Consider the following 12,771-nt stretch of genomic DNA (forward strand, 5'->3'; position numbering starts at 1 on the left):
CCAGATTTGAACTCAGGAAGATGAGTCTTCCTCATTCCAAGCAGGATGCTGGAATTCCCAAACTGAGGAGATTATAAATCCATTAGAGTACTTTAAGTGACCACAACCTTCCAAATAACTATGGTTCCCACCCTATTTTTTCCTACCAGAGCTCCTATGAGACTGAGGAACAGTGACTATAAACAAGCATGGCTGGAGCCTTTGTGAAATAAGTCAGGAGAGGAACACACCAAAATCATTCATTCATTCATTCATGCATTCATTCATTCATTCTATTCCTGTTAATCATATGTGAGGGAATAGATTGTGGGCGTGCGGAAAAGGTCACTAGCATCTGAATTAAGGATAAAAGCGGACCAGGATGAAACCACTTTACTTCCATTATGTAAGCCCTCTGGCTTTAGCCGGAAGGAGCGCATGCACGAGAATCATACGCCTGCGCGCTGCGCCGCCCGGAACTAAAAGTGCCCCGGTCCAAAAGTTCCATGCTTTCCGGTTTCCCCGGGATCCAACCGCAACGGACTAAAGCCAATGGCGGCGCCCATCTTGCCGGTGGCGGAGGCTGCCACCGACGAGGAAACGGTGACGGCCGAAGCAGGGTTCTTGGAGCCCGGGGCCGCCCCGTACGGAAACTTCCCCAGTTACTCCCGCTTCCACCCGCCCGAACAGCGGCTTCGCCTCCTGCCCCCGGCGCTGCTGCGGCGGCTGTTTCCCCCGGGAGGCCCCGATCCTCGGCCGCTGCTGGGGCTTGATGTGGGCTGTAACTCCGGGGTGAGTAACTGGAGAGCTCTGCGCATGCTCGGGCCCCTCCCCTGGGCTGGGGGGGAGGAAAAGCTGCCCGAAGGCGTTGCCGGGGCCACGTGTCGTGCTCTTTTAAGGGGCCCGCGCGTTCCCAAGATATTTTTTTTCCCTACGGATCCCCTGGAGACTAGTCAATTTCTTTCTTTTTTTTAAAAGGGTTTTTTTTAAAATTTATTTATTTAACATATTTAGTTTTCAGCATTGATTTTCACAAGAGTTTGAATTACAAATTTTCTCCCCATTTCTATCCTCCCCCCCACTCCAAGATGACGTATATTCTGGTTGCCCTGTTCCCCAGTCAGCCCTCCCTTCTGTCACCCCACTCCCCTCCTATCACCTTTTCCCTTCCTTTCTTGTAGGGCAAGATAAATTTCTATGCCCCATTGCCTCTGTATCTTATTTTCTAGTTGCATGCAAAAACTTTTGTTTTTGTTGTTTTAGAACATCTGTTTTTAAAACTTTGAGTTCCAAATTCTCTCCCCTCTTCCCTTCCCACCCACCCTCCCTAAGAAGTCAAGCAATTCAACATAGGCCACATGCGTATCATTATGCAAAACCCTTCCACAGTACTCGTGTTGTGAAAGACTCACTATATTTTGCTCCTTCCCAACCCATCCCCCTTTATTGAATTTTCTCCCTTGACCCTGTCCCCTTTCCAAAGTGTTTGTTTTTGATTACCTCCTCCCCCATCTGCCCTCCCCTTCTATCATCCCCCCCTTTTTTTTATCTTCTTCCCTCTTCTTTCCTGTGGGGTAAGATACCCAATTGAGTATGTATGGTATTCCCTCCTCAGGCCAAATTTGATGAGAGCAAGATTCACTCATTTCCCCCTCACCTGCCCTCTCCCCTCCTCCCACAGAACTGCTTCCTCTTGCCACCTTTATGCGAGATAATCCACCCCATTCTATCTCTTCCTCTCTCAACATATTCCTCTCTCATGCCTTAATTTGATTTTATTTCTTTTAGATATCTTCCCTTCATCTTCCACTCACCCTGTGTCTGCTCTCTCTCACGCTCTCTCTCTCTCTCTCTCCCTATATATATATATATATATATATATACACACACACATACATATATACATACATGCACATTCACTTATATATATATACATAAACATACATATATATATATATATGTATATGCATGTTCCTTTCAGCTACTATGATATTGAGGTCTCATGAATCGTACACATCATCTTTCCATGTAGGAATGTAAACAAAACAGTTCAACTTTAGTAAGTCCCTTATGATTTCTCTTTCTTGTTTACCTTATCATGCTTCTCTTGATTCTTGTGTTTGAAAGTCAAATGTTCTATTCAGCTCTGGTCTTTTCACTGAGAAAGCTTGAAAGTCCTCTATTTTATTGAAAATCCATATTTTGCCTTGGAGCATGATACTCAGTTTTGCTGGATAGGTGATTCTTGGTTTTAATCCTAGCTCCACTGACTTCCAGAATATCGTATTCCAAGCCCTTTGATCTCTTAATGTAGAAGCTGCCAGATAACCCAAGTGTTATTCTGATTGTATTTCCACAATACTCAAATTGTTTCTTTCTGGCTGCTTGCAGTATTTTCTCCTTGATCTGAGAGCTCTGGAATTTGGCGACAATATTCCTAGGAGATTTCTTTTTGGGATCTATTTGAGGAGGCGATCAGTGGATTCTTTCAATTTCTATTTTGCCCTGTGGTTCTAGAATATCAGGGCAGTTCTCCTTGCTAATTTCTTGAAAGATGATCTCTAGGCCCTTTTTTTGATCATGGCTTTCAGGTAGTCCAATAATTTTTAAATTATCTCTCCTGGATCTATTTTCCAGGTCAGTGATTTTTCCAATGAGATATTTTACATTGTCTTCCATTTTTTCATTCCTTTGATTCTGTTTTACAATATCTTGATTTCTCATAAAGTCACTAGCTTCCACTTGCTCCAATCTCATTTTTAAGGTAGTATTTTCTTCAGTGGTCTTTTGGACCTCCTTTTCCATTTGGGTAATTCTGCCTTTCAAGGCATTCTTCTCCTCATTGGCTTTTTGGAGCTCTTTTGCCATTTGAGTTAGTCTATTTTTTAAGATGTTGTTTTCTTCAGTGTATTTTTCAGTATTTTTTTGCGTCTCCTTTAGCAAGTCATTGACTTGTTTTTCATGTTTTTCTCGCATCCTTCTCATTTCTCTTCCCAATTTTTCCTCTACTTCTCTCACTTGCTTTTCCAAATCTTTTTTGAGCTCTTCCATGGCCTGGGACCAGTTCATGTTTTTCTTGGAGGCTTTTGGAGTAGGCTCTTGCACTTTGTTGACTTCTTTAGGCTGTACGTTTTGGTCTTCTTTGTCACCAAAGAAAGAATCCAAAGTCTGAGACTGAATCTGGGTGTGTTTTCGCTGCCTGGCCATATTCCCAGCCAACTAACTTGACCCTTGAGTTTTTCAGCGGGGTATGACTGCTTGTAGACTAAAGAGTTCTATGTTCCATGTTTTGGGGGGATGCTCCAGCTCTGCCACACCAGCACTCCTCCTTCCCCAAGAACCCCCAACCCAGACTGGGCTTAGATCTTCAGCAGGCTGTGCACTCCTGCTCTGATCAGCCACTTAATTCCTCCCACCAGGTGGACCTGGGGCCATAAGCAACAGCAGCTGTAGCTGCCCCACCTCTGCTGCCCCGGGGGCAGTGGCTGAACTGTGAACTCCTTCCTCTCTCACAGCTTTTCCCAGTAATCTTCTCTGTTGTCTTTGGTGTTTGTGGGTTGAGAAGTCTGGTAACTGCCACAGCTCACTGATTCAGGGCGCTAGGGCCCGCTCTACCTGGCTTCTGGTCTGGTTGGTCCGAGCCGCTCACACTGGGCTCTGCTCTGCTCCACTCCCAGCTCCCAGCTCTGTGTGGGATAGACCTCACCCAGAGACCATCCAGGCTGTTCTGGGCTGGAGCCCTGCTTCCCTCTGGTGTTTTGTGGGTTCTGCAGTTCTAGAATCGGTTCATAGCCATTTTTTATAGGTTTTTGGAGGGACTCGGCAGGGAGCTCATACAAGTCCCTGCTTTCCAGCCGGCATCTTGGCTCCACCCCCCTAAAGGCTAGTCAATTTCTTAAGAACATGCTGTGTGCTAGGCACCTACAAAGAAGTGACCATAGCGCAGCAGCCCAGAGATTGTGAGCTCTTTGAGAGCAGGGACTGTCTATTGCCACTTTGTGTATACTGCAACGTTTAGCGCAGTGCCTGGCACCCAGTAGGCGCTCATTAAATGCTTATTGATCGAGTGGGAGGTAGATGCAGTTATTATCCGCATTTTACAGTGGAGGCAACTGAGGCAGGCAGGTTAGGTGACTTGCCCAGGGTGACACAGCTAGTATGCATCTGAGGCTGGATTGGAACTGCGGTCTTTCCAGTGCCATCATTTTCAGGAGGAGGAGATGATAAGGGAGAGAGTCCCAGACCTGGGGACCACTACTGAAAATTAGAAGTGAGGAGTGTCTCCTGTATGAGGAACAGTAAGAAAGGCTTTGTCACTGGAACGGAGGAGGGGAGTAAGGTGTAAGAAGACTGGGAAGGGAGGAAGGGCTTTAAAAGTCAGAGGATTTTATGTTTGATCGTTAAGCCAATCGGGAGCCACCAATCGGGAGGATGGACTAGAGAGAGGAGAAACGTTCACCCTCCCTGCCCATCAAGAGGCAACTTAAGAGGTTTTTAGTGCCAGGATGGAATCCTGAGCAAAATGGATTTCTGCACAGTTCATGCACTTCAGCATGGCCTTTGCTGAAAACTGGGAAGCACAAGGCCTAGCTGCGATTTGCTGGTATGGTATTTTATTAGAATAGTACCAACCTAAGGTGGGGAGGAGTGAATCTGTGAGAAGTAGTAGAGAGGAGTACAGGTTGAGGCTTATCCAAATTTCACTTGTAAATTCCTCAGCAGCCTGAGACCCTGCTTCATGCAATGGACATAGCTACTCCCTCCAGCAGAGCCAGGAGATAACCTGCCCTTGCCTTCTGTTCCTGTTGGATTCTTGTGCCTTCCATTCAGTCCTCTATAGAAGAAGTCCTTACTCTGTGGCATGCTATAGATATCAGTGTAGCATTTCATCCCGCCGTCCGTGGCCCTTGCACTGTGACCGGCCCACATGCTTTTCTGGTCATACTTTTTGGGTTGATATCTTTTATATAACTTCTTGCTTGATAATATGCTGCAGCTTGCTTATGCCCACCTCCTGTGTTTTCACAGCCCTTTGGGTCACTTAAGTTTTGATTCTAAAGAGGCTGTGGTATTCCATGATTTACAGTTATTAGAATAGATGTTAACAAGATAATTTTGCTGTTTTTGTTCCAGGGAGCAGCCTAGGATCATCGCCATTGCTACAAAATTTCCCAAAAGCAGTCCAGCCTATTTACCTCTTTTCTTCCTCCTATTCAGTTGTGGGCCCAGTTAGTTGTCTTTCTGCAGTGTCTGTCCAAAATATATGAATTGATGAACTATTTTAATTTAATTATGAATTACGAGCTATGTAATTTAAGGGACTGATTGCCCATCCAACTGTATCATCCACTTGGATAAAGACTATTATGTTGTTAGGCCAAGCTCTTGAGTGGTTGTGAATTTTGCTAGGGAAGCCTTGAAGTGGGGACTTGTTGAGTCATTTCAGACATGTCCAACTCTCTGTGACCCCATTTGGAGGTTTTCTTGGCAAAAATACTGGAGTGGTTTGCTGTTTCCTGCCCCAGCTCATTTTACAGGTGAGAAAATTGAGACAGACAAGGTTAAGTGACTTGCCCGGAGTCACACGGCTAGTAAGTGCGAGGCCTGATTTGAACTCAGATGCTCCTGACTCAAGACCAGGAGCACTAGCCACTATCCGCTATGCTACTTAGCTGCCCTGAAGTGGGTATAATTTTATTCTAATCATACCCCTAATACATTTGTGACCCTTTTAAAAACCTATAGGAAAAATTGTAGTGGAACCAGTGCTGCGATATCACAGGCATACATTCCCAAAAAGTCATTTTCTCCTCCCACCTCCTTATCTCAACACATACCCCAAAATGCTTGACCTTGAAGAGGAAAACGAACCCTTCATTTGCCTTTTGAAAACCAGAGAAATATAACTTGTATGGGGTGGGGGGAGTGAATCGTATGTAGGAAGAATGATGTGTGTGAAAGCACAAAGGCAGTAATGAGCAAATTCTGTGAAACAGGCTGAACCCGCGTACAGCGAGATGGGAAGGCGCTGTTGGGAAGGTCTCGGGACAAGGGCTGAAGGGTTTGTGTTCGAGAAGCTCAAGGTTCAGAACAGAGTGTAGTATAAAATTCAACATTGGTGTCAAACTCAGACAGAAACGGGAGGCCGCTAATGTGTACGCAAGGATCCCTAAAGGCCACAGACTGACTGAGTATTACCGTATAATGTTATCAGCATTTCACTGTATTTTTATTTATTTTGTGAAATATTTCCCGAATCACACGTCAGTCTGGTTCTCAAGGGGCCCGAGACACTTGACGCCTGGACCGGCAGAATAACTGGAAATGAAGAGATTTGAGGACATGTTGTCATTAGCTTGGTTTTTAGGATGTAAGTTTCTGGAGGAGAAGGGGCTGGTTGTGAGGGTATGGAGTGGGGCGGTTAGAGACCCCCGGTAACCCCATCCATGTCCTAATCATCCAGGATGATAATCTTGTGGGGCATTATGGTTACAAAGCGTTTTTATGGACATTCTCCGGTTTCATCTAATAACTTGTGGAGGTAGGTAGTGCCGGTAGTGCACCTGCCTTACGGATGAGGAAACTGAGTCCCCCGGACCGTGTTCCCAAGGCTGGAGAGACACTAAGATGTCTCAGACCCACCAGTTGTTGGGTGATTTCACTAGGAAAGAGGTGAAAGCTAACTGAGTGAAATGATGGAATAAAGGAGAACGTAAAGGTATCTAACGTAGGCGATCATGGTGAAACGGTGGAAAGAACGTTGTATTTGTCCTCATTAGAGGACCTGGGTTTGAATCCTGGCTTTGCTGTTTGCCGTGACCTTTGGCGTATCATTCACCTCTCTGGATGTTAGCGCTTTCATCGATGAAACGAGAGGGTTGGATGAGGTCAGGTCCTTCTGGTTGTAGCGTTGCACGAGGGGCCATCGAGAGGTAGTAGAAAAGTCCCAGACGGCTTGTGCTATCTCTGTAACCCTGAGGAGCCATTTAATTTTTCTGAGCCTATTTCCTCATCAGTTAAGCCCTGGAGTCAGAAGGACCTGAGTTCAAATCCAGCCTCAGACACTTGACACATTTACTAGCCGTGTGACCTTGAGCAAGTCACTTAACCCCAATTGCCCTGCCTTCCCCCCCCAAAAAATAAACAAAAAACAAAAAGATGAGAGTGACAATATTTGTGGCAGGTAGTGGCTCAGCGGATGGGATGCTGGGCTTAGAGTCAAGAGGAGCCGAGTTCAAATCTGGAGTTACTGGCTGTGTGACCTTTGGCAAGTTACTTAACCCTGTCTGCCTCAGTTTCTTCACCTGCAAAATAAGCTGGAGCAGGAATTGGCAAACCACTCCAGTGTCTTTACCAAGAAAACCCCAAACGGGTCACCAGGAGCCAGACGTGACTGCACAACAACAATGACGTTGCACTGCCCACCTCCTCAGGTTGTGACATAGACACGGATTGCTGTTTTTAGTGTCCTGCTAGGATATGTCTCTCTCCGCTCCTTGGGTGGAGCTTGGTGGGGCCTCTTTCCCTCAAGAACCCAAACAGAAAATACAGACGGTTCGTGACACCCTGTGTCCACTGGAGGGTGCCGAGAGCCTAAACGAAAGCTCGCTCCTCTGGGCGGGATGCCTGTTCTAGATGTGGCTTAGGGCAGTGCGAACAGTAGGCCAGTAAGTCACTTCTCAAGTACCCCGTGCTTGCTGAACAAAGCCAGCTTCTCATTTGTAGGTGTGGAAGGCACTTCAAGATCAGATAAATCAGGTTAATGCTAGAATCATTTCACAGAATCTCAGCCCTGCAAGGGCCATCTAATGCAACCACTACTTAAGGCATGGTCCTCCAGCCTTCCCTAGAAGACCTCTAGTGAAAGAGAATACCTGACTTGTCGAGGCAGTTCTCTGTGCTTTGGGATAACTCTGCTTGTTAGGAATTCTTCCCTTACAGTTAGCCAACTTCTGCCCATCTGCAGCTTTCCTCTATTGCTCCTAATTCTGCCCAAATGACATATAATGGTGACACGGCGGATGTGCCCTAGGAAAGGGGGAGCTGTTTTCTTCTCCTCCCACTCCCTAGGGAGAGGTTGAAAAATGACGGTGCTCTTTTGAATTTCCACAGGAGCTGAGTATTGCTCTATACAGACATTTCCTCTCCCTTGAAGAGGGAGAGATCTGTCCAGTTTCCACTAGAGACCTCCGCTTCCTTTGCTGTGACATTGACCCTGTCCTGGTGGATCGAGCTGAGAAAGACTGCCCCTTCCCTGCAACTATATCCTTTGTTACCTTGGACATCATGGATCCCCAGACCCGGGAGCCCCTTTTGAGTTCTTTCCTGAACCAGTTTGGCCGCTCAGCCTTTGATATAGTCTTCTGTATGTCCATCACCATGTGGATCCATCTGAACCACGGGGACAATGGCCTACTTGAATTCCTGGCCCGTCTTGCTTCTCTCTGCCGCTACCTCCTGGTTGAACCACAGCCTTGGAAATGTTACCGGGCAGCTGCCAGGCGCCTTCGAAAGCTAGGCCGCCATAACTTTGACCACTTTCGTTCTCTTGCCATTCGTGGTGACATGGCTGACCGTATCATTCAGATTCTTACCAATGACCATGGCATGGAGCTGGTGTGCTGCTTTGGCAGCACTAGCTGGGACCGAAGTCTCTTGCTCTTCAGGGCAAACCAGTCATCAGCGCCTACGCCATACCTGTAATCAAGATGATACATAATGAATAGAGTAGATTGATCTCCTCAAAGCAGCAAGGTGGGGGGGGGGGGGTGGAGAAGCAGATTAAGAGAAATTGAAAGAATACTGACATAGCTGAGGAGATTTCTGGGTTCATCCTCTCCTTAACTGTTAACAAGGTAGCATCAAAACCCAATAGAAGTTATTGGATGAATGATCAAGGTAAATGGTACTTGTTCTCCATTGCTTGGGGGATAGATCATGAATAGGAGAAGCCCGAATCAGCAAAGTCCTGGGATTTCTGGTGTAGAGTACAGGGATGTCCTTTGTAAGTTTGGACGTGGTGCAGAGGCTGTCTGGGGGGCGTTTCTTCAAAGGAGGATGAGCTGGAACCTGGCCTGCTCTGAAGTGATTTGATCATATTTGGGTTTGGTCTGGTTTCTTGGGGGGGGACTTTGGACTAGAAAAAGACAAGCTGTTTTCACCTATGATATTCCTAGGCATCATGCTGAAACCATATAATCTGGAATGAGGACTTACTGAACTGTCTAAAGTAAAGGTTTATGGAAAAGCCATCTTATCTCTGTCAAAAAGGCCGGGTCTAAAATATTCAGAGACTTAGGGCGGGCCACACAAATGCAATCAGTTGGATGTGTATGCCCCGACAGAACCAATAAATACAAATTACAAAATCAACATGTAATTCAATAAAAATAATGTATTTTGCTTTGTTTTATAATGTGGATTTTTTTTAAATGGGTAAGAGTGAAGAGACATCCTGAGATATCCAAGGGAATCCTCAACTTTCTCAGCTGCAGAATATCAACATCAGTCTGGAACAGAGTGTCTGTGAGTTACAGAGAAGGGTTAGCTATGATCAGTTGTACTCTCTCGCTGGGGCTCTCCCAGTCTAATGGTCGCTTCTAAAACAGGTAAGCATGAGAGTCTAAAGGAAATGTAAAGGGAAGTATGTATGTAAATGCAGATTTAACAGTTAGACAGAAATACAGATGTAAAATAGCAAGGATTAGGTTGACCAGAGTCAGGGATTTTCAGATGAGAAAGCCTTCTTGGAAGAGCTGGGTCTCGAGGAGTTTGGGTGGTGGAAAGGATGGATAACCATGGTATGATGGCCTTTGAATAATCTGCTTCTGTCACTTATTACCCAGATTCCGGACATCTAGTTTCCTTATCTATTAAATGAGGGGGTTGAAATTCTTGCATTTGACCCAGAGATTCCACTGTTGGATACATATCCCAAGGAGGTCAAAGACAAAAAGAAAGACCTCATATTTACAAAGTATTCACAGTAGCATTTTTTTTTTGTAGTTGCTGAAACCTGTGGAAAAAAAAAAGTGGGTGTCCATCAGGGAATGGTCAAACAAATGTTATATGAATATAGTACAGAATTACTGTGCACTAAGAAATGATGACTGTAAAACATGAGGAACATGAGAGGACTGGTATGGATGTAGAGACTCAAGTAAATAAAACCCAGAAAACTTCATATCCAGTAATATAAAAGAAAAGACCACTAACTTGAAGCCATACACTGTGTATTTAGAATGACCATTCAACCCCGGAGAAGAAAGGAGGAAGTACACTTCCTTCCTTTTCTTGGAGAAGCAGGGAGACTGCGGAATGATGCATACATAAACTATCAGACTGGGTCACTTTTTGAGTTGGTTTTATTTAACTGTTTTTCTTTATAACTTGGAAAGGCTTCCCAAGTGGGATAGGGTGTGTATCCGGAAATGACTGTGATGTAAAAAAAGACATCAATGAAACTTTTTGTAAATAAATGAAGGAGTCATGCTAGCCCTTTAAGATTCCTTCCAGCTCTAAGTCTTAATTTCAGTCAACAAGCATTTATTAAGTGCTTACTTAATGCTAGGCACTGTGATAAGTGCTGGGGATACAAAGAAAGACAAATGCAAGGTCCTTGATCTCAGAGAGCTCACATTCCAATGAGGAGACAGTGTACAAACAATTATGTGTATTCAAGATGGAGAACAGATGAAAGGTGGTCCCTCCTGCAGTGAATAGTGAGAAGAGTGGGGAGTCCTATTATCGGAACAAGAATCCCACTTGGAAAAATTGGCAGAAATTGAGAACATAGAGGCAGGAAGAGTGAGGCACATATTGAGGGAGAAGAAGGGAGACATTTGAAAGGAGAGATTGAACCAAGAGATTCATTTGTGGGGAAGGGAGAATATATGTTAAGGCCTTAATAGTAAGTTCTGGTAAGGAATTTGAAATTTATGCATGGAATATTAGAAAGCTATTGCAAATCTGTGAGTACCAGGGGAAAGTGACCAAAATAATGTTAGGAAATGATTCTTGCTGCTGTGTGTAGCATGGGTAGAGTAGGAAGAAACAGCAAAACCAGTAAGGAGATGCATGCAGAAGGTGGCCAAGACCTGGCCTTAAAATACTGAGAGGAAGAGTTATGTTAAATTTAAGCTATGATGTCAGAACTTAAAAGTCGATATATGTTATAAGAAGTGATGAATACAAAGAATTTAGAGAAACATGGAAAGACTGAGCTGATACTGAGGGAAAAAAAGCAGAATCAGGAAAACAATATGTGTAATGACCACAATATAAATGGAATAAACACTGTGTTCATTGACAGTTAGCCTCAGAGAAAGTTGAAAAAAATGCACCTCATCTTCATTAAAGAGATGGGGAACTATCAAAGTGGAAGCAAAGAACATTGGTCCTGGTGTTTGTTAATTTGCGGAACTGCTTTTTTCTCCTTTTAATTCTTTTTAAGAGGGTTGACTCATTGTGCAAGGGAGGGGGAGGAATACCTTTGGAAATGACTATGAACTAGAAACAGAAGGTACCCATAAAAATGAAGGAAATGCTCTGTAAAAGAGATGTCTCAGACAACAGGAAACACTTGACTGGAGGAAAAGTAGAAGGTCAGTATTAGATATGAAAATTACAAAGTCATTCACAGCTAGGTGGTAATTGAAATTTTAAGAGTGAAAGTAGATTAAGCAGAGTTTGACAGGACCAGGACAGAGAGATCCATAACATGGCAGCATTTTATTGAATGAGGATACGCTGTCTTCCAGCAGCAGGTGGAAGCCCCACTTAAGACTCCTGAAAAATGGTTGCCCCTAGGGGAACCTTGTGCAATCACTGGATTGATCCAGATGGAGGCTTCAAAGAGCCTAATTAGGGTAGTCCTTTTTATTCAGACCACTCCTAGGTATGCAGCCTAGAGAGTCACTGCATGTTGGATTGACAGATTCATGTTAGGACCCAGCGGAGCAGAAGGTATATGTAGTTCCAGTGATCAGAATTAGACAGTGGCCGCTACTATAGTTGGGACCAAAGAAAATCCTTTATATACCCTATCTGTATAAAGTCTTCCATAAATTCCCTGCCCCCCTCCAAGTAAATATGAATACAGAGAGGAACAGTAGCAGAATATATAATATATTTATATATAATATAATTAACATAAGTTATTTACATATATAATATGTTTCTATATTGTATCATAAAATTATATATTGTAATATATGATATAATTAATACATAATATATATTAGGGAGTATGAGAAGAGAGGTGTACTAATTGCACTATTGGTGGAGTTTTGATGATGGAAGCAAAGTTTCCTTATATACAAAAATATTTATAGCAGCACTTATCAGTCAATAGACAAGCTTTCATTGAGTGTTTAATCTGTGCCAGGCACTATGCTAAGCACTGGGGATATGAAGAAAAAGCAAACCTAGCCCCTGTTCCCAAGGAACTCACCTTCTAACAAGAGAGACAACCTGTATGTAAACAAGTATCTGTAAGATACAGACAAAGTAGCTAGAAGATACTCTTAAGAGGAGAAGCCTTGCTGCAGAAGGTGGCATTTGAACTGAATCCTGAAGGAATGCTTCAGAGAAATGGAAGAGGTGGAGATGAGCTGGTAGAGCATTGCAGGCATGGATAGCACAAGAATAGTACCAAAGCAAGGGTAGTGCGAGTTGTAATGTAGTGTAAGGAAGAATAGTGAATAGGCCATTTTAGCTGAATATAAAGTGTGTGTTTCAAGTCTAGAAAGGCAGGAGGCAAATTGCGAAGTGCTACAAATGCCTAACAGAGGG

The 12,771-nt window shown here is 44.0% G+C and overlaps 1 protein-coding gene across 1 annotated transcript; it reads left to right on the top strand.

Annotated features, from left to right (window-relative positions):
* The first annotated feature begins 507 nt into the window (after positions 1-507).
* On the top strand, positions 508-9,382 carry BCDIN3D (BCDIN3 domain containing RNA methyltransferase). Its single transcript, XM_036761062.1, has 2 exons — positions 508-771; positions 8,092-9,382. Exons 1-2 carry the CDS (start codon positions 532-534, stop codon positions 8,680-8,682), a joined length of 831 nt encoding a protein of 276 aa, XP_036616957.1. The 5' UTR covers positions 508-531; the 3' UTR covers positions 8,683-9,382.
* Positions 9,383-12,771: the final 3,389 nt, after the last annotated feature.

The sequence above is a fragment of the Trichosurus vulpecula genome, chromosome 5, assembly GCF_011100635.1.
Source record: "Trichosurus vulpecula isolate mTriVul1 chromosome 5, mTriVul1.pri, whole genome shotgun sequence".
In the NCBI taxonomy this organism is placed as follows: Eukaryota; Metazoa; Chordata; class Mammalia; order Diprotodontia; family Phalangeridae; genus Trichosurus; species Trichosurus vulpecula.